Below are 22,834 nucleotides of genomic sequence, written 5' to 3'. Positions count from 1 at the left end.
AAGGCCCTCTCTGAAGTGGATTGACTCAGTGACCGGGGTAATCAGGATGGGTGTGTCAGAGACAGTGAGACTGGCACAGGAGAGAGCAGAGTTTAGGGCTGTTGTCGCTATGAGTCGCAAGCAACTCGATGGCACATAACAATAAAAACTCAAAGAAAATGACAAAACATTCCGACAAGAAACAAAAGGACATCTGGAGAAATGGTAGAATGTACCTTGCTTATGGATAGGAAGACTCAATATTGTGAAAATGACAACTCTACCACAGACAATCTACACATTCAATGTGATCCCAATACAAATACCAATTCCATTCTTCAACAAGGTGTAAAAGACAATCTCCAGTTTCATTTGGAATGTAAAGAGGCCCCGAATAAACAAAGTACACCTTAAAAAGAGAAGGTAGGAGGTATCTCACTCCCTGATTTGAAATCCTACTACACTGTGGTCAACACAGCGTGGTCCTGGTAAAATGACAGACACATAGATCAATGGAATAGAATTGAGAACCCAGAAATCAGCCCATATACTTATGGTCAACTGAATTTTTACAAGGAGATGAAATGAGTTAAGTGGGGAAATGATAACATTTTCAACAAACAGTCTTGGCAAAATTGGAACACCATCTCCAGAAAACTCAAACAAGATCCACCCTTTACACCATACACAAAAAAGAACTCAAAGTGGATCAAGGACTTAGGACTAAAACCAAGGACTATAAACTTCATTAGAGAAAAGTTTGGAAGAACACTAGAAGCATTAAACCACAACATGAAAAGCCTTCCAAGCATCCTGAAAAACAACCAACCAGGAGAGGATACAATAGATGAATGAGACCTTCTAAGCATAAAATCCCTATGCACAACCAAAAACTTCTCCAGTAGGGAAAAAAGGGAAGCAACAGACTGGGAAAAAACAGTTGATAATGATATATCTGATAAGGTACTTACAGCTAGAATTTATAAAATACTTGAGCACAACAACAAGATAAAGGTAATTAATCCAATTGAAAAATGGGCACAGGATATGAAAAGACACTTCACCAAAGAAGACATTAAGATGGCCAACAAGCACATGACGAAATGTTCAAAATCCCTAGCTCTAAGAGAGATGCAAATAAAAACAACTATGAGATATCATCTCACCTAGCAAGTATAGCAAAATTCAGTAAAGCAGCAAATAACAAAAGCTGTCGAGGTTGTGGAGAAACTGGAACCCTTATTCACTGTCAGGGAGAGTGTAAAATGGTGCAACCACTATGGAAGCAGTATGGGACTTTCTCAAAAAGCAGGAAATAGAAATACCATTTGACCCAGCAATTCCACTACTACTATATTTAGGGAATATACCCTAAAGAAACCAGAGCTGCCATCCAAGCAGATATATGCAAACCCATTTTTACTGCTGCTTTGTTCATAATAGCAAAGTTGGAAACAACCCAAGTGCCCATCAACAAACGAATGGACAGAGCAGCTGTGGTATATTCACACAATGGAATATTATGCAATACTGAAAAACAAAAAACTCATGAAATATTATACAAAATGGGTGACCCTGGAGGACATTATGCTGAGTGAAATATCTCAGTCACAAAAAGACAAATACTGCTTAATACCACTGTTATAAAACAGGACTGGTGAAGGTTGGGGAGGAACTAAGAAAAGAGGGGATAAATAATGTACATGGCATTGAAACAGGTAAGTGAGAGAACTGTATAAAAGGAATAAATGATTAGGTGTTATTGGCATGACAAGAGTCCAGAATAAGAGCTGCATAGTAAAGTGGTCTGCAGAGGGGTACTGTACAACAACGAAAGAACTTTTTTTTCAAAGAAAAAAATCAAACTGGGGGGAAGGATGGCAGGGAGGAAAATATACAACAATGGATGAATGGAAATCTGAGTTCTTTATAAATTTTCATTAAAATATCAATTAAAAAAAGAAGATTAAAAAATAAACAATGGAGGGAGCTCTGGTGGCCTAGTGGCAAGATGCTGCACTGTAATCCCAGAGGTATGCGGTTCAAATCCACCAGATGCTCTGCTGGAGAAGAGGGGGCAATCTCCTCCTATACCAGTCAGATCTGATTTGATGGTACATGTAAAAAAATGATACAATAAAAATTAAAAAAAAATAAACAATGCGGTTGTTTACTAGCAATTATAAGGAGAGTGCAGGATGAGGCAGCATTTCCTCTGCTGAATAAGAGGTCGTGACGAGTTGGAAATTACTTGACAGCATTTAGCAACAACAAGAAAACCTCTTTCTGATGATGTTTTCTGCGTTTTTCCAAGTCATGTTCTAAGACGATTCCTCTAATCAAGAAATCCTGTGCAAAAAGGAATTATGAAGGATTTTGGAATTTCTGCAGTCATAGTCACATCTGAGGTACTGCATTACATGAGACTATGATGGAGGTTGTTTGTTTGCTTGGTTTTTTGTTTTTGTTTTACCTGATGTTGTTGTTGTTGTTGACTGCCATCAAGTTGAGCAGGACTCATAGCGACCCTATTAAGAAAAGGCCTGAAGCCTTTCTGTAACTGTCATCATTTATCAAAGTTCATACGGTTTCCAGAGGCATGTTGTTTAGGAATAGGATGTCACTCCTGCTTCCGTCTGACTTGACGATTTATCTGATAGTCTTTTAAAATGAATTTAATTTTAATCTTATCTATTTACAAATTTCTAATACATTGTTTTTCACACTGTACCTTTCTTATTTCCTTAAACCTGCCCATTAACTTGTGCAACCCTGTGATTAACCACCCTCCTCACCCTTGTATCTTCATACTCATGCTACAATAGTAGTTTTATACAGTATTTGTCCTTGTGGGACTGAGTTAGTTCACGCAATAATTTTCTCAAGTCCCTCTCAAGTTAGATAGTAATTTACAAAATCATTGCTTCTGCCTGCTGTGTAGTATTACTCCACTGTGTGAATTTACCATATTTCTCAATCCATTCGATTGTGGCTGGACATCTGAGCTGTTACTATGTTCTTGCAATAGTGAATGATGCAGCTATGAACAGTGATGTACAAGTCTCCTTTTGTGCCTCAGTTCTTATTTCCTAAGAGTATATTCTAAGCAGAGGAATAGCTGGGTCATATGGAATTTCTATGCTTATCTTTTTGAGAAAGCGCCAAACAGCCTTCCAGAGAACGGTTGCACCATTTTACTATCTCACCAACAATGTATAAGAGTTCCTATTACACCACATCATCTTCAACATTTATTACTTGCTACTGCTACTAGAGTGGGACAGTATCTCATTGTGATTTTGATTTGTATCTCTTTTAATGGCAGTGATTTTGAGCATTTCTTCATGTGTCTGTTGGTCATTTGAATATCTTCCTCTGTGAAAAGTCTTTCCATGTCTTTTGCCCATTTTGTAATTGAGTTATCAGTCTTTTTCTTGTGGAGGTCTCCAGAATTATTCTGTAAATTTTATCACGAGATTCTTGTCTGAGCTGGTATTGCCAAATGTTTGTTCCCAGTTGGTAGGTTTTCTTTTCACTCTATTGGAAAAAGTTTTTGATGTGCACATTAGTTTAATCTTTAGAAGGTCCCATTCATCAATTTTATCCTCTCCAGATTGTGTATTTCTGGCTGTTATTTGGCATTCTCTTTATACTGCAGCCTAGGCCTTCTAAGCTTTGTGCTAGTTTGTCTCTCAAGAACATTATGGTTTGGGGCTTTTCTCCCAGGTCTCTGCTCCACCTTGAGTTGATGTTTGTGTATGGTGTGAGATGTGGATCCTGTTTCAGCTTTCTGCAGGTAGCAGTACAGTTTTGCCAACATCATTTGTTGAAGAGGTTGTCTTTCTCCCATTTTATAGGTTTTATTTCCTTGTTGACCATAGATAGCTGGTTCTATTTCTGGGTTCCCAATTCTGTTTCATGGGTCTATGTGCCTGTCATTGTACCAGTACCATGCTGTTTTGGTTACTACCACTGTGTACTAAGTTTGGAGGTCAGGGAATGCTATGCCTCCCACTTTATTTTTGTTTCTCAGAAGTGTTTTGCTTATGTAGAGTCTCTTCATCTCCAAAGAAAGCTTGACAATGTCCCTTTCAATCTTCTTGTTGTTGTTGATTGCCTTTGAGTTGAGCACGACTCATAGTGACTTAATGAACAAAAGGCCTGAAGCCCCTCTACAAACTGTCAACATTTCTCAAAGTTCATCAATAAATGAACTTGTTATCTGTATTGGGATTGCATTGAACATGTAGATTGCTTTTGGTAAAATTCTTATTTTTACAATATTGGGTCTTTCCAGCCATGAACGGGGCACATTTCCCCATTTCTTTAGGTCTTTTATTGTGTCTTGTAGAAATACTCTGTAGTTTTCTTTGTATGGGTCTTTTGTATCTCTAGTTAGGTTCACTCTCAAGTATTTAAATTTGTGGTTGGTTATTATAAATGGTATTGCTTTCTTGTTTTCCTTCTCTGAGTTCTCTTCGTTACTGTAGAGGAATCCCACTAATTTTTCAATACTGATCTTCGATCCTGCCACTCTACATAAATTGCATACTAACTCTTAACAGGTTTTTTTGTTGAGTCTTTGGGGGTTTTTGGGTACACTATCATATCATACTTGATAGACTTTTGTCAAGAATTTTATTCAGATATCATTCACATACCATACAACTCACTCACAGAAAATATACAATCTCATGGTTTCTGTGAGACTATGGGGTTTTAAAAAGCTAGAGAAATCTTCCAAAATGTTCTACCACAACTTACTAGGCTGTTAGATTTGAAAGGGTAAAAACTGTATCTTATTTTTTTATTCCTAGCCCCAGTTTTGTCACATAGTATGTTCTAGACAAATATTATGGAATATATCCATGAATAGAAAGCCAAACTTTCTTTGCTAATTTAATCTATTTTATCACTATTGTTGTTGTTAGGTGTTGTCGAGTCGAGTACGATGCACAGTGACCCTCTGAACAAAAGATCTGAACCTTGTCCTATCCTGTGCCATCCTCACACTTCCTGACACACAAGAGTCCATTGTGGCAGTTACATCAAGCAACCCTCCACCCTTCGCAGCATCATGTCCTTCTCCAAGGAAAAGCCCCTCCTAGTAACATACCCAAAGTATGTGAGGTGAAGCCTCATCATTCTTGCCTCCAACAAGCACCCCAGCTGCACCCTCTTCAAGACATGTAAAACCTGGACCTGGACCAGGAGGCTATTGTGCAAACAGGGCAAGGGAACACTGCAAGGTTTAAAATTAATAAGGGAGTGCATCAGGATTTCATTTTCTCTCCCTATCTATTTAATCTGTATGCTGACCACATTAATCAAGAAGCTAGTCTCCATGAAGAGGAATGAGACTCATAAATAACTTGCATTATGTAGATGACACAACCACTCTTGCTTGAAGTGAGGAGGACTTGAAGTACTTGTTGCAAAAGACCAAGGAATGAATCCTTCGGTATGGACTGAATCTCCCTGGACAACATGATGATGATGGAGAAGAGATTAAACTGTCAACAATTTCACCTTCTTGGATCCACAATTTACATCCTTAGTACTAGAAGTCAGGAAATAAGGAGATGCATTGCACTGGGAGATCTGCAGTTAGGGACCTCTCCAAATTACTGAGGAGTAATGATGTCAGTTCAAGGACTAAGGTGCATTTGAGTCAGGCCATAGTCTTTCCAATCGCTTGCTATGCATCTGAGAACTGGACAATGAATAAGGATGACAGAATAAAAATTAATGCCTTTGAGTTATGGTGTTGGAGAAGAGTACCAAATAGCCCGTGGATAGTTAAAAGAACAAACAAATATGCTTATCACTAGACTTCCTTATTAAACTATGAATTTCATGAGATGGAAAACAGTCTTTTTTTAGGAAAACCTTAAGAAAAATGAAAATTTAACAAACAAATATGCATTTGAATTCTTTGCTCTTTTTTTTTTCCTTTTTATTGAATTTGTGCTTAAACACCTGACTCTATTTATAGCAGGAGAAATTCTGAAATCAAAAGCAGCTCTAGAAAATAAGGAGAGAAAAATAATCGAACAAGTTTCATATGCCCTCTTACGGCCTTGATCGTTTTTTAAAAAAATAATCGAACAAGTTTCTTACAGCCTTGATAGTTAAAAAAAAAGAAATTTACTTTTTCTTATTTCTTAAAATATAGAGAAAGCTGTTGTGAAACAGCTCAGTCTCTCAGTTAATGCCACAGAGGGAAACAAGTTAATTTTGAAATAAAGGTATATATTCTGTATCAAACATACATTCCTAATTATTTCGGGTAAACTAATGTTAAATACAAAATTGAAATTACACTAATCAAGTATAGATGGGAAAAATGGGTGCCACAGGAAAATCACAAATAGCTTGTTGTTGTTATGTGCCACTGAGTTGCCTGCACCTCACAGCAACCCTATTTACAACAGCCCTAAACTCTGCTCTATTCTGTGCCAATCTCACTATCTCCGACACACCTATTCCCATTACCTCAGCCACTGAATCAATCCATCTCATCGAGGGTCTTTCTCTCCTGCGTCTTTCTCTCCTCCCTTCACCCTCCCAAGCACGACGTTCCTCTCCAAGGACTGGTCCCTCCTTGCAACATGTTCAAAGTATGTCAGACGAAGCTTCAGAATCCTTGCCTCCAAGGAGCAGGCCGGCTTCACCATATCAAACCTGTTTGTTTTCTTAGCAGTCCATGGTATATTCAATATTCTTCTCCAACACCACAGCTCAAAGGCATCAATTTTCCTTCCTCATCCCTAGTCATTGTCCAGCTCTCTGATGCACAACAAGTGATTGCATAGACCATGGCCTGTATCAGGTGCACCGTAGTCTCCAGACTGACATCATTGAACTTTAGTACTTTAGAGAGGTATCTAGCCACAGACTTTCCCATGGCAATATTTCTTTTAATTTCCTGGCTACTGGTGCCAAAAGTGTTGTCTGTGGAGCCAAGCAAACCAAAACTGTGAACAATCTCAATCTCTTCACCATATATTATGATTCTGCCAATCAGCCCACAGCAAGTGCTTCATGGGTTGTGTCATCTGCATAATGCAGATTGTTACAAAGTGGCCAAGTGAGAGTTGGATTAATATCAGTTTCAGATTAAGGACTTTGTTGTTGTTGTTGTTGTTGTTAAGTGCCATTGAGTCAGAGGCGACTCATAGTGACCCTATGAACCAAAGACCTGGCCACTGGCATAACTTTTGTCCTTTCTCCAGGTTCATAGGTTTTCCAGAGGCAAGCTCCTACAGAAGTGGATGCCACTCCTGCTCCAAGCTTGTTTTATTCGGGGAGCTCCACCAAACACTGTCCACCGTGGGTAACCATTCTTACACTTGACACAACAGTGTCACAGTGTTCAGTTTCACAGCAACCACGAGTTACCTCTGTATAGCAAGTGGACATACTAGGGTTATATGATCTAGAAGAATGTTTCACCAAAACAAGCAAAGGCAGGCCTGAGGGCTACGGATTAGAGTCACCCACCTCTGGCTTGGGATCATGACTTTCTGTCTACTAGGCCAACTGATCTCCTTCTATGCTGTTGTTGTTGTTGTTAAGTGCTGTTGAGTCAGAGGTAACTCATAGCGACCCTATGAACGAACGACCTGGCCACGGGTATAACTTTCGTCATTTCTCCAGGTTTAAGAGGGTAAATTCTACTTTGCTTATAAAATACTGATTTTTGTTTAAAATAAAATGGCATTCTAGTCCTTTAATAGTTAGTAAAAAAACTCATTTTAACTAACACAAGTGTTTTGAGTATTAATACACACATTCGACTAAGCTGATGCTGATTCACAGCGACCCTAAAGAACAGAGCCCATGGGCCTCCACAGTTCTAAATCTTTATCACAGATTCCCACATCTTCTGTGGAACAACTGATGGGTTTGAACTATTGACCTCTAAGTTGGCAAACATAGCCTTAAAGCCACTACAGCTTCTTAGAATAAATAAAAATGAATTTAAATAAATGTTTCTCATTTGAATTGAACTTCCAATTAATTCTGTGATTAAAAAAAATTTTTTGGTGATGATTTAAAACAAACTTCTATTCTGTCCCATTCTAGATAGTGAGGTGTCGAGACACGAAGGACTCACCTAAAAGTGCATTTTTCCCATTATCATCTGGCAGAAATCGCTTGTCTACAGCACACACTAGGATGTGTTCAGGAAGATTAGGCGACTTGGCTCCCACCAGCAGAAATCCCGCTGGGATGTCGATTTGTTCCATACACAGTGACACTAAACGCAAATCCTTCCCAGCTTGACAAAAACCTAAAAACAGATGAAAAGGACATGGTGACCGAGAAGAAAGGGAGGCAAATGTGGACCAGAACCTCAGATTAACCCCTAAAATAAGATAAAGCCAGATCTACGGAGTTGGTGGGAATGGAGGACTTCCTGAAACTACTGCCCTCAAATACTTTCAAATCTTAAACAAAAATTAATCTTTGAGGTCACCTTGTATCTAAATAACAAACTGGCTCAAAAAAATTGAGTATCATGTGTAAGTACTGGGAAACTTTAAAAAAAACCAAAAAACAACCCCAAACCAAAGCACCTATATGAGAACTAACAGGCAACAATTAAGCTAAAACAAAGATGATAAGGATGTAAGGGGGCTGGGGAACTAGATTAACAGAAACAGAGCAATCAGAATGGAAATGTGAACGTTCACAAGCTGTGAAGAATGTAACCAGTGCCAGGGGACAGCTGCCAACTGAGAAACTACACTGTAAGTAAACGTCCACTGAATACATACATACACATAAACAATTTTTTTCCCTTTAAGGACACAGAGACATGCTTTCTCAGTTCCAGTTGCTGTCAAGTCAATTTTAATTCAATCCCACATCTGTCAGCACAGAAATGAGCTTCATAGAGATCTATGACTGTTTCAGGAGTTGACTGTCAAGACTTCTTTTTTTAAAAAGCGTCTTCTCTAGACAGACTTGAACTTGGAACCTTTACATTAGAGACCAAATATGTTAATGATTGCAAAATTCAGGGATCCCTGAAATGCATACAGCCCTCTTAGAGAGTAATTTACCTGACACTACTAAGGACTGGTGGCCTAGTGGGTGATAAACTGCATTGCTAATCCAAAGGCAGGCAGTTCAAATCCACCAGATGCTCCACAGGAGATAGATAGGCAATCACCTCTTGGGCAGTTTAGAGCCTCTGAAAGCCTGCTTAAGGGTCACCTATGAGTTGTTTCCAACTTGACAACATATAACAACAACAACAACTGGGCACTAAGTTTAAAGACAACCAGAGAGACATCTATTACATGTGTCACTCTGAGCAGGGTAGAGAAGTCACTAAAAGGAGGTATTTCCATTTGTTTAACCAACATCAGGAACTTTTATTTCCTGGCCACAGATAAGGCAATGGCAGAAACAGTAACAACACAGAGAAACTCTGAAAAGTATACTTATTTTCATGTGCACCTAAGTAATTTTTCTTTCAAGGAAAATTTATTTCTTTAAGTGGAAAAAATCATCAGAAGACTTGCTTTTACTTGTCAGAGGGAATACGGAAATGCACTGTATTACCTGTGAATGAGCAGGCCAGAATGAGAACTGTCAGCATATGTCTGGAAGATACACGGCAAGACTTAGAGAAACCTTAAACAACCCCTGTGTGTGTGCTGTAACGTTGTCCCTGCATGTGTTAGTTCATGATTTCTTAATCCAACATTTGCAACAGATGCTTTCCTTGGCCTGGAGATAGAGAGCTAAACGGAATGTATTTTCTTCTTAAGAAGTCACACTGTGAGATATTAGAAAAACAATAACTCAATAATCACATAATAACAGTATAAAGGACAATTAAGACTCTGCTGCAGAGCTCTCCTCTGTCTGTGTTCTGGGAAATGATAGATTCAGTATGGATTACCCCTCAACACTAAGGGAAAAACAAAATCCTCACAACTAGACCAATAAACAGCACATTGATAAATGGAGAAAATACTGAGGTTGTCAAGGATTTCATGCTACTTAAATTTGAAACTAACATTCAAGAAATGGTAGTAACCAAACATCGGATTTCAATGAGAAAATCTGCTGCCAAGGATCACTTTAAAGTTCTAACGAGCAAGGGTGTAACTTTAGAGACTAAGGTATGCTTGGTCTAAGTCAGGATTTTAAATTGCTTCAAATGCAAGCTGCACTTCCTCCAGGACAGATTTGCTTGCACTTCTGGCAGTCTATGGTGCAGTCGATATTCTCTGCCAACAGCAAAATATAAGGGCATCAAATTCTTCTGTCTTCCTTAGTCACTGTCCAATATTCATATGTATACAAAGCAACTGGGTCAGGAGCACCTTACCCTTTCAACTGACATTTGCCAGCATGCTTCTTAGAGGCAAAGATGGTGAAACTTCATCTCACATACTTTGGGCATGTTGTCAGAAGGAGTCAGTTCTTGGAAAAGGGCATCATGCTTGGGAAAGTAGAGCATGAGTGAAAGAAAGGAAGATCTTCAAGATGTACTGACACAGAACTTCACCAACAAGCTGGACTGGCACAGCACTTCACCAAGGGGCTTCAGCATAGCAGAGATGGTGAGGATGGCACAGGACAGGGCAATGTTCTGATCTGTTGTTCACAGGGTCACTAGAGACTCTTAATGACAAAAAGACTGCAAATGGCCATACCATTTCTGACAAGGGTCTCTAACAAAACATCACAGAATCCTACAGGGCCTCCAGAAGAAAAAGACTGATAACACAATTAAAAAACAGGCAAAAGACATGGAAGGACTTTTCACAGAGGAAGATATCTGGATGGCCAAAAGACACATGAAGAAATGCTCAAAGTCACTGGTAAAAATCAAAACCACAATGAGATACCATCTCATACCAGCAGCAGTGGCAAATTTTAACAAGATAGCAAAGTAAAAAATGTTGGAGAGAAGGTGGCAAGATAGGAATTCTTATACACTGTTGGTGGGATTGTAAAATGGTACAATCAGTCTGGAAGGCAGTTTGGCATTTCCTCAAAAGCCAAACATAGAAATTATGTATGAACCAGCTATGCCACTGCTTGGAATATACCCTGAGAAAATGAGAACTGAGGGGAAAAGGGAGACTTGTACACCAATGTTCATAGCAGCGTTACTCACCATCAGAAGAACATGACAATAGCCCAAATGTCCAGCCACAATCTAATGGATTGAGAAATTATGGTGAATTCACATGATGGAATACTATGCAGCACACAGGAAAAATGATTTTGTAAATCATGACTTTTCTTGAGAGGGATTGGAGAGCATTATGCTGAGTGAAGTAACTCAGTCCCACAAGGACAAATACTGTGTAAGACCATTATTGTAGAGCACGTATGAGGATCCAAGAGGGGAGCAAAGGGGTGAGGATGGAGAGAGGGTTGTAATCATAGTGTTGACAATTTGACGGATGGAGAGAGGGGTGGATAAAGGAAATAGGAAATATCTGGTATGAAAACAATATATATGAACTTTGTAAGTAAATGAGCATAAAAGAAAAACTTTATATAAAAAAAGTCAGCAGATACATGTGACTTGTGAACCATCTATAAAAAAACCAAAGAAGAATTGTTGCCTCTGCACTGTGAGGTTGGCAAAGAGTACTAAATAGGCCAGGGACTCTCAAAAGTACAAACAAATGTATCCTGGAAGAAACATAGCCCTAATGAAGAAGAAAGTATGGTGAGACTTCATCTCATGCAGTTTGGGTCTATTATCCTTGAAGGATGTTATGCTTGGGAAGAAAGGTCAGTGAAAAGAGGGAGATCTTTAAGGAGACAGTCTGACATGGTAACTGAACAATGCGCTTAAGCACAGGGTCGACAGAGATGATGCAGAATCAGGTGGGGTATTATTCTATTGTACATGGAGCTGTTATGAGTCAGAGCTGTTTTGAAGGCACCGAACGTGACAATACACTCTAACTGGAGTCTTCAGGTGGCACAAAAGGTTAATGCACTTGGCTATTAATCAAAAGACTGGCAGTCTCAGTGGACCCATAGGCACAGCAGAAGACAAGCCTGGAGACCTACTTTTGGAAAGCCAGTCAGTGAAATCCTTGCAGAGCAACACTTCCACTCCGGCACAAGTGGATGATCATGTGTCAGCGCTGTCTCCACAGCTTGGCTTTTTTTCTTTGCTTCCTCTCACTCTAGCTACATAGTTCCATGAATAGCTGTGATATCCAGATTGTCTAAAACCTGGAAAAGGAACCACGCTGACCACTTTAATATCCCACCTTTCTGACCACAGTGGGCTGGTTTAGGAGCAAGCACTGACATAAGCTAAACCAGTGTAATTTTATCTTTAGTCTTTCCCCAGGCAAACCTGAGCATGGAGCCAGGGAGAGCCTGGCTCATCTGGTGGTGGAAGCCAGTCCTTGTTAAGATGAGAGAACCTTTTAAGCTGAGAGAACCTTGTAAGCAAGACAAGAGAGAAATGGCTCTGGGCGCATCTGAGTTGACATCTGACTTTGCCATGGTTTGCTCATGAAACCTTTTATTTGGAATTCTTCCAATCATTTCTTCATTTTACATATGCTACTGGGTTTCTGCCAGTGAATAAGGATGACAGAAGAACTGATGCCTGTGAGCTGTGGTGTTGGAGAAGAGTACTGAACATTCCATGGATGGCCAAAAGAACAAACAAATATGTCTTGGAGAGGGTGCAACCAGAGGCAAAGATGATAAAGCTTCATCTCAAATACTTTTGGCATGCTGCTAGGAGGGCCTGCTCCTTGGAAAGGGACTTGATGCTTGGAAAAGAAGAGGGTTGGTGAAGGAGAGGATGTCCTTCAACCAGATGCATTGGCATGGTGACTGCCCCAAGGGGCTCTCGTGTTTTAGGAAGTGTGAAGATGGTGCAGGATAGAGCAGGATTCAGATCTGTTTTTCATAAGGTCGCTATGGTTCATACTCGACTCAAATCTAACAATAATAACAACTGGGTTGTTGACACTTGTAATGAAAATAGGCTGAATGGAAGCATGCTAGGTACATCAGGGACTTGTAGGAACAGAAAGGGCAGACACCTAACTGTGCCTGCACAAACTGAGGTGATTGCCACCATCAGTGCCTTATTCAAAGGGCCAGAGAATGCTCTAAAAGTATCCACACAGGACTTTACGAAAAATGCCAGCAAACACCTGAATGTCACCAGTTAGTGCATGAGAAAGAAAACATTATTAAAACATTGCATGAAGCTAAGAAGCTGGGCTGCAATCCCAAAGGTACCTGGTACTAGGCCACCAGCTGCTCCGTGGGAGAAGAATAAGCAATCTCCTCCTGTGAGGTTAACTGTCTGAAAACCCATCAGAGGATCACCTATGGGTCAAATTCAACTCAACGGTCCACAACAATAACAACACTGTGTCCATAAATAAGCCTATCGTATCACTTGGATCATGAGGTCTCAAGAGTAGATATAATGAAATTGGGAAAATTCATCAGAAAAAAATAATAATAATCAAGAGACTGGGTCTCAACCCTTTCAAGCTTTCAATGTCTTTTTAAACATTAATTCACTTAAAATTTAACTTTTTAAATAGTAAAAATAACTAAGAATTCTTGAACAGTTTTAAATGAACCTGCATATTATTATTTACAGCATCATCTAAATTTGTTTGAAAATTTGACATTTAGATTTGTGAGTCATGTAGCTTCTTCAGTTTACAAACATTTTTTTGGAGGAGAGACTGATCCTTAGAGAAGGATATCATACTCGGAAAGATGGAGGGACAGTGCAGGAGAGGAAGACACCCGATGAGATGGATTGATGCAGTAATAGAGCAGTGGGTGTATCAGAGTCAGTGAGACTGACTCAGGACAGGGCAGGCATCAGAGCTGTTGTACACAGGGTCACTATGGGGTGCAGGCGACTTAAAGGCACAATAACAACAACAACAACAACAACAACAAGGTACCTAGAGGGGCTCTGGTGCTATGGTGAAGGCATTTGGCTGCTAAACCGAAGGGTGGTGTTTTCAATTTGCCAGCTTCACCCCAGGAGACAGGTGATGCAGTCTGGTTCTGTTGAGGTTTACAGCTTTGGAAACCCAGTGCAGCCACTCTACTGTTACTCAGCATCACTGTGATCTGGACAGGGATGAGGTTTTGTTTCTCTGTTTTATAAGTATAAAGAAACCTCTAAAAAAATTCTACAGCCCTCATGTCTACAAAGGGATGTTGTTTGTTATGTTCCGTCAGGTCAGACCCGACCCAGAGCTGACCCTCCCATGGGCTTCCAGAGGCAGTAAGTAAATCACATGGGAGGAGATTGCCCACCTTTGTCCTGCAAAGAAGGAACTGGGCTCACAAATTAAGAAACTCAGAAGTATTGATGATGATATTGATGGCAGCTACAATTCCTGGAGCACTTACTAAGTTAGCCAAGGTTCTGTGTTCTTATTGTTATGTGCCATCAAGTAGCCTGCAACCCATAGTGACCCTATGTACAGCAGCCCTGAAGCCTGCCCTGTACTGAGTCAGTCTCATCAATTCTGACCTCCTATCTCCATTGCCCCAGTTTTTATATCAATCCATCTCATCAGGTTCTTTCTCTCCTGCACTATCTTTCCACCCTTCTGAGAATGATGTCCTTCCTTAAGAACCAGTCTCTCCTGGCCATGTGTCTGAAGTATGTGAGATGGAGCTTCAAAATCCTAGCCTCCAATGGGAAACTTAGTTTCATCCTCTCCAAGACAGACTTATTTGTTTTCTTGGCAGTCCATGGTATGTTCAAGATTCTTCTCCTGCACCACAATTCGAAGGCATTGATTCTTCCTCTGTCATCCTTGGTCATTGTCCAGCTTTCTGAAGCATAACTGCAAAGACCATGGCTTCGATTAGGAGCACCTTAGTCTCTAGACTGACATCACTGCTTTTCAGTATTCTGGAAAGGTCCCTGACAGCAGATTTTTCCATGTCAAGGTACTAGACACTGCAAATTATCTCAGTTAATCCTTGAAACAACTCTTCAGTAGGTGTTAATATTTCCTTTTCATAGTTGTGGAAACTGACTCACATAGAATTACAGAATTTGTGCAATGTTACATAATGAGTTAACAATAATGTTCAGTGATTTAAGACATGAAAAGTTTGTCATATAAGAACAAATAAAAGATACACACTATTCAACTTAGTGAAATAAAAGGGAATTATTTTTATGTCCTAGTATTTTATGGCCTAGGGGGCTCTGGTGGCCTAGTGGCAAGAAGTTGCACTGCAATCCCGAAGGCATGCAGTTCGAATCCATCAGCCTTTCTGCAGAAGGATGGGCAATCACTTAACTGTGTAATTAACTGCTTCTGAAAACCTGCTGGCAGGTCAGCTATGGGTTGGTTCCAATTTGACGGTACACAACAACAGTATTAAAATTACGAAGTATGAAAACAGATTTCCTCCCACCCTGAACTCTAAATTTCTAAATCCAGGAATCATTTTGACATCCTGAAAGCAGGGTTTTTTTTAAACAAAAGGAATTACTAATTTGCACAGAGAGAGCAAATCAGCATACTTCCCAAATAAGCAAAACCTTTATTGCAAGCAAATCTGTATGTCTTGCTCTAAAAGGCAGAACACAAATTATATTTCCAAAAGGTTTAAATTCAGTGTTGAGACATTCGTGATCCCTATTACAGAGAACAGAATATGTGGGGAGCTGTTTCTTTTCACTGAAGGGCAGAACTCTGACTCATTCTGCAGGAGAAAGAATGTGCTGCTGATGAAACGACAAGCCTGTACCAATGTGCAAATTGCCTAAGCTTTAGAAAACATTGCTGCTGTTGTTGTTGTCAGGTGCCATCAAGTCGACCATGGCTCACAGTGACCCTAGAACACATTGTTTTTGTTGTTGTTATACGCTGTCGAGTTGCCTGGGACTCATAGCTACCCTATGTACAGCAGGTCTGAATTTCTCCATCCTAAACCAACCATACCATCTCCAACCCCTCCACCCCCACTATTCCAGTCACTGAGTTAATCCATCTCATCAAGGGTATTCCTCTCCTGTACTGTCCCTTCATTCTCCCGAGCATGATGTCCCCCTCCAAGGACTGGTCCCTCCTTGCAACATGTCCAAAGAATGTCAGACAAAGCTTCAGAATCCTTGCCACCAAGGAGCAGCTTGGTTTCACCCTCTCCAGAATGAACCTGTTTGTTCTGTTAGCAGTGCATGGTATATTCAATACTCTTCTCCAGCACCACAGCTCAAAAGCATCAATTCTCCTTCTATCATCCCTAATCACTGTCCAGTTTTCTGACGCATAACACGTAATTGCAAAGACCATGGCCTGGATGAGGCGCACCTTAGTCTGCAGACTGACATCGTTGTTCTTTGGTACTCTAGAGATGTTCCTGACAGTAGACTTTCCCAATGTAATTCATCTTTTGATTTCCTGGCTGCTGGTACCAAGAGTGTTGATTGTGGAGCCAGGCAAACTGAAGTTGTCAACAATCTCATTCGCTTCACTATCCATCATAATACTACCAATCAGCCCAGACACATTAGAACTATACAAAACCCCAAGAGCATCTGACCTCAAGATTACTTTCCAGTAAGTGGTTATCATATTCCAAGGAATTCATTGGTTGTTCCAAGATACTTGAGACTTAAAAGTTAAATTTATGTACTACTAAATACTCTAATATTCTACTTTAAAATTGAAGGCCTTTGAGTTAACACATGTAGGGCTGGTTAGTAGAATCCAGTTGAAAGAGCTCCTGATGTGTGATTGTGACCATTATATAATTTTAAATTGTTTTTTATTATGAGTCATATGTCTTGACATGCTGCTTAGTTTATACCCCAATGGGCTACAGGTTATAAAGCTAGGAAGCTCAGAGAACTGATTCTGCTCATGAACACAAAAAAGCTAATTTTACAATTATCTGAAGTTGCTCTTTGATAAACATGAAAGAAAATTAATTTCCCACTTCTGCTCACTAAGCTGTAAGACGGTCCAAGATGTATGCAGCATATGTTTCTAGATATCAACAAACCAATATGTAAAGCTAAAAAATGCAGTTGTGATTAAAATCTGATTTGTCTTTTCATACATGTTGTTGAGTAATGTCAAGTCAGAACCGATCCATAGCTGATCCTCTGGTGGGTTTTAAAAGGTAGTAAACTGCATGGGAGGAGACTGCTGATATTCCTCCCACTTTTTCGTACATAGGAGGGGGGGAAAAAGTTTTTTCAGAAGCATATTATGTGCAGGCCGTTTCTACAACAGCAGTCTGAAACTCATCAAACAGAAGAAAACACAGAAGTGATAAAAATATATGTGTATTACTATCGTGCAGAAAGGCAGTATGGTGGCACAGTGGTTAATGCACTCAGCCACTAACCAAAAAATTGGTGGTTCAACTCCACCAGGAGCACTATGGGTGAAAGACGAGGCTGTGCGTGTCCATAATGATTCACAGCCTTGCAAACACTATGAAGCAGCTCTGCTCTGTATTACAGGAGTCTATGAGCTGGAATCACCAGATTTGTAATTCACTTGACAGCAACTAACAACAGCATAATCCTGAAGTCTATAAATCCTAAACTCATAGTATTGAAAGTGGACTTTTATTCTTTTTGGTGCTGGAAAATATTTACTATACATTCTGTGCTGCCAACTGAAAGGGACAACAGTTCTAATCCACCAGCTGCTCCAAGGAAGAAAGATGGGTAATCTCCTCCTTTGCAATATTCTGCCTCTGAAATCCTGCTGGAGGGTCAGTGATGAGCTGATTCTGACTTGATGGTGATACTCAACAACACTTCTTCCTAGGAATCTCTGGTGGCTCAGTCTGTGAGGCGCTGCACTGCTAACCCAGAGGTCCCCCTGGTGGTACAAATCCCCCAGCTGCTCCTCAGGGGAGAGGGGTAACTTTCTCCAGTGTGATTTACAGTCTCAGACACAATGGAGAGAGTCAGGTGTGAGTTGGTGCCCACTTGATGCCAATGAGGTAGAGCTGATGGCTTCTTTAAAAAAAAGGTATATTTTATTTTATGTTTGTCATATCAACAATATTTAAACAGCTCTTATTAAATTAGGAGTAGATTTTTTTTTTACCCCTGTGAAAATGCTGAAGAGTACACTAAACCAACATTTGTTGTCAAATCAATTCCAACGCACAGACTGTGCCAGAGCTTAACTATGTTCCTTAATATTTTCAATGACTGATTTTTCAGGAGCAGATGGACAGACTTTTCTTCTGAGACACTTTTAGGTAGACTCAAACATCCACCATTCCAGAAAGCACCCAAGTGCATTAACCCTTTGCACTACTCAGGGCCTTTTAAATATCCCATCCACCATAAGTCCTTTCTACTTAAAATAAATTCTTCATCATCTGCCACGTGTATCAAGGCCCTATGCTAAATCCACTGTGCCACCAACGTTCCTAGGTAAAGATAAACATTAGTTTTTTGGGGGGGGGAATTCAGGAGTTCCAAAGACGATACTAAGAGGAAAAAAAACTGTGTGTCAAGATTTGTAAATCACAGATTGGGGACGCTCTTCTAGCTCAATCTCTTTGGTAGGGAAATGAAGGAGAAAAGTCTGGAAACTGGCCCTAAGTCAAATAAACACCAGCAACCAGAGCCACTGGAACCAGAGCCCAGGTCCCAAGGCATCAAGTAGAGTACCCTTTCATCTTCACTGACACATCTTTGTTGCTGCTGCTGTTGCTGCTAGTGGTCAGAGTCCATTCCAATGCTAACAGTGACTCTATGTACAAAAGACTGAAACCCTGCCAGATACTGTGCCATACTCACACAGGCACCAACACTCCACTGAGTTTCCAAGGCTGTAAATCACACTGCAGGAGATTATCCCTCTTCCTCCTGAGGGGCCGCTGAGGGATCTGTCCCACCAGAAAGACCTCTCGGTTGGCAGAGCAACGCCACACAGACTGGGCCACCAGAGCGCCCTACTAAGAAGTGTTGTTGTTACTGCTGTGTACTGTCGAGTCAGAACCAGCTCATAGTTGACACTCCAGCAGGTTTTCAGAGGCAGTAAATCACACGAGAGGAGTCCATCTTTCCACAAACAAGACGCTTGCCAGATCCTTCGCTGTACTCACACTCACACGTGTGTGAGCCATTTTTTTGAGGCCAATGGGCCCATCCATGTCCCTGAGGACTTTTATCTTTTTCACTGATCTTCTTTTTTTGTCAAGCAGGATGGGAAGACAGGGACTGCCCCTCCTGATTACATATCAAAGTACAAGAGATAAAGTCTCACCATCTTTGCTTCGAAGGAGCTTTCTTCTGGATGCACCTACTCCAAGACAGATCTATTTACACTTTCTGACAGTCCATGGTATAGTCAGTATTTTCACCCAAGACACAATTCAAAGCCAGCAATTCTACTTCGGTTTTCCTTTATCATTGCTCAATTTTCACATGCACATGTTGTTGTTACGTGTCATCAAGTTTTCTGCGACTCATAGTGACCCCATGTACAACAGCCCTAAATCCTGCTCTAACCTGTTCTAATCTTACTGCTTCTGACACACTTATCCCCATTACTCTAGTAACTGAATCAATCCACCTCATCGAGGGTCTTCCTTTCCTGTGCTGTCCCTCTACCCTCCCAAGCATGACATCCCTCTCCAAGGACTGGTCCCTCCTTACAACATGTTTGAAGTATGTCAGACGAAGCTTCAGAATCCTTGCCTCCAAGGAGCAGCCTGGTCTCATTCTTTCTAGGACAAACCTGTTTGTTCTCCTAGCAGTCCGTGGTATATTCAACACTCTTCCCCAGCACCACAGCTCATGAATGAAAATCACATGGCTTTCATCACCTGCAACTTGGTCTTTAAAGTGACATCTTTGCTCTTTAGCACTTTAAGAAGGTCTGGCAGCAGATCTGCCATTGCAGTATGCCATTTGATTTCTTGACTGTTGCTTCCATGGGCAGTGCAGTCTTGATTGTAGATTCAAGTAAAATGAAATCCCTAAGACCTTTTATCATTTCTCCATATATCAAGATGTCTATTGGTCAACGAAGGAGAAGATGATCCGGGATGAGATGGGCTGACACTGTGACTTCAGCAATGGACTTTAGTGTCTCAGAGATGAGGAGGATGGCACAGGATAGGACAGGTTTCAGGTTGGCTATCCACAAGATCGCTAAGAGTTGTATGTGACTTGACAGCACCTAACAGCAACAACAACAACAACACTGGTCCAGTTGTGACAATGGGGGGGATGTTCCATATTATGCTTAAAAGCAAAACCCCCACACAAAGCCCGCATCATGAGGGTATGTCAGAGGAGTTATCTGAAAGAGCTCCCTAGTACCAAAGATAGAACAAACTGTGTAACAAGTAGTATTGGATTTACAGTCCAGTCGATAGATCAAATAGACATTAGTCTCCAGTGCGGGTAACAAAGAACGGAGTAAATTTATAAATGAAGGAGAAGAAACAGGCCTTCTACATGCAGAATTCCAAATAACCCATGTATGTGAACACTCTGCCTCCAGAACAGCTCCCCACCCCTTATCTGTGGGCTCAGCACAGGGTCATCCCATTTTCAGGGGTGGGGTGGGAAGGTGGGGGTGGGGACAGCAGGAGGAGGAGGAAGTAACTACACTGCAGTGAAGTTACAAACATTACCTCAGCCAGATGATCCAGGAAACAACCACTTGAAATAATGCTGATAGAATTTCTGATATGACAGAATGAAAATGTCACTTTAACTCTGTGATCTTCCTCCTCACGTAAAAAGCCCAGTATGACAAGAAGAAAAATACGGACAAGTACTCGTAAAAGATTATCCTACAATATTCCTCAGAGGAGCCCTGGCGCAGTGTTGAATGCACCAAGTTACTAACCAAAAGGTTGGCAGTTCAAACTCACCAGCCTCTCTCCTCAGGTAGACAGGAGAGTTTCTGGAAAGATTTACAGTCTTCGAAACCCTATGAGGCAGTTCCACCTTCTGGTTTAAAATCCACTTCCAGCATTCACATCAATTGGGCTCACTGTGACCTTCCATCATGTTTCCAAAGCTGTAAATCTTTAAGAGAGAGACGTGAGAAGTGCCTCTGTCCCATGGAGCAACTAGTGGATTCAAACCGCTGTCCTTTGGGTTAGCAGACCAGTGTATGAAGCATTATGTCACCAGGGCTCCTACACTTGGGCTAAATCCAACTCAGAACTGGCCAGGCCAATGTGAAGACCTTAAGCAGAGAAGGAACAAAATGCAGTGTGCCCTCGCTGAGATTCGGACAGGAAGAAGACCTTTATGAAAGTCGTCTGTTATGCTGCCAGCCACCGTCTGGGAACCCACTGTGCACAGTGTAGGACCACTCCTTACGTCTTTCACGCTGTGACCTTTCTGAAGCAGTTAGTTCCCAAGATGCTTCTCAGTGGATCTGGACCACCAGGCTCTTGGCGAGCAGATAAGTGCTTAACTGTCAGTGCCACTCAGGGCAAAAACCAAGGAATGTGAATAAACGATTGCATTTGTTATTAAAACGAATAATTATGTAGCAGTGCTGTATATGAAAATTGGACAACGCATAAGGAAGCCAATAGTGGAACTGATCCCTTTAGAACTGTGGTGTTGGGAAGAGTGCTGAATATCCTATGGACTGCCAAAAGAACAAACAAGTGGCTCTTGGCAGAAGTGCAGAGAGTTCCTTAGAGGTAGGATGGGGAAGCTTAGACTAAGGCATGCTGTCAGGAAGTGTAAGACCTTGGGGAAAGACCAAGCTGGCAAAGGTTGAGGGTCCAACAAAGAGGAGGATCCTCATTAAGATAACTGACACAAAACTGCAATGAAGGGACAAGAGTGTGAAGATGGTACAGAGAAAGACAAGGTTCAGATCTGTTGCTCATGGTGTTGCTATGAACTGTGGTCAACTCCAAGACTTCTAACATCTCCACCAGTATTGATACACTGTTGTTGTTGCTATGAAATATAGTCAACTACACCATATTTAACATCACCGCCAGTATTGATACACTGTTGTTGCTATGCACTGTAGTCAACTCTACCACATTTAACATCACCATCAGTATTGATACACTGTTGTTGTTAGGTGCCATCAGTTAAGTATGACTCACAGGCCCCTTTGAACAACAGATCTGAACCCGGTTCTGTCCTGTTTCATCTTCATCACCTCTTACACACTTGAGCCCACTGCTGTAGTCACTGTGTCAGTCCATCCCATTGCGAGTCTTCCCCTCCTTCATTGACCCTTCCTCCTTTCCAAGGAGGATGTCTCTTTTCAAGGAATAACCTCTCCTAGTAACATGTCCAAAATCCGTGAGACGAAGCTTCACCATTTCTCAAGCTTTGCCCATTTCTCAAGACATATATGCTTGTTCTTTTGGGAGACCATATGATACTGAGTACTCTTCTCCAACACCACAACTCAAAGGCAACAATTCTTCTGTCATCATTATTTGCTCTCACATGCATGGCAAGGGAATGAAAGATTGTGGCCTGAATCAGATGCACCTTAGTCTTCAAGCTAACATCACTGCCCTCAGTACTTCAGAGAGGTACTGAGGAGTATTCTGGAGGAAGTGGATTCATCTCCTGATTGCCTATGGGCTAGTACCAAGGGTGGTGATTGTGGATCCAAATAAGATGAAATCACTGACAATTCCAGTAATTTCTCTATCATGATGCTATCTATCATGATGACATCAGTCTAGATGTGAGGATTTTTTGTCTTATTAATAAACATTAATATTAATATGTAATCAATATTGAGTGGCGTGTCAGGAGTGGGATTCGAACCCATGCCTCCAGGGGAGACTGCGACCTGAACGCAGCGCCTTAGACCGCTCGGCCATCCTGATGGCGGCAGCCCAGTGAATA

General features: G+C 40.9%; 1 protein-coding gene and 1 non-coding gene across 2 annotated transcripts in view; both read right to left on the bottom strand.

Moving 5' to 3' along the window:
- The window catches only part of GREB1L (growth regulation by estrogen in breast cancer-like), a 166,649-nt gene that overhangs the window by 135,346 nt on the left and 8,469 nt on the right, over positions 1-22,834 (bottom strand). Inside the window, exon 3 of the mRNA XM_006901059.1 lies at positions 8,099-8,275. Coding sequence (XP_006901121.1) covers positions 8,099-8,275 — 177 coding nt within the window. The remainder of the gene's footprint in view (positions 1-8,098; positions 8,276-22,834) is intronic.
- TRNAL-CAG lies at positions 22,733-22,815 on the bottom strand. Its single transcript has one exon. It is a non-coding gene; the product is annotated as a tRNA-Leu (tRNA).

This window comes from Elephantulus edwardii, unplaced genomic scaffold, assembly GCF_000299155.1.
Source record: "Elephantulus edwardii isolate Elephantulus edwardi_28Jun2011 unplaced genomic scaffold, EleEdw1.0 scaffold00307, whole genome shotgun sequence".
NCBI lineage: Eukaryota > Metazoa > Chordata > Mammalia > Macroscelidea > Macroscelididae > Elephantulus > Elephantulus edwardii.
The sequence above is the reverse complement of the archived record's forward strand: the minus strand, read 5'-3'. Positions and strand labels throughout refer to the sequence as shown.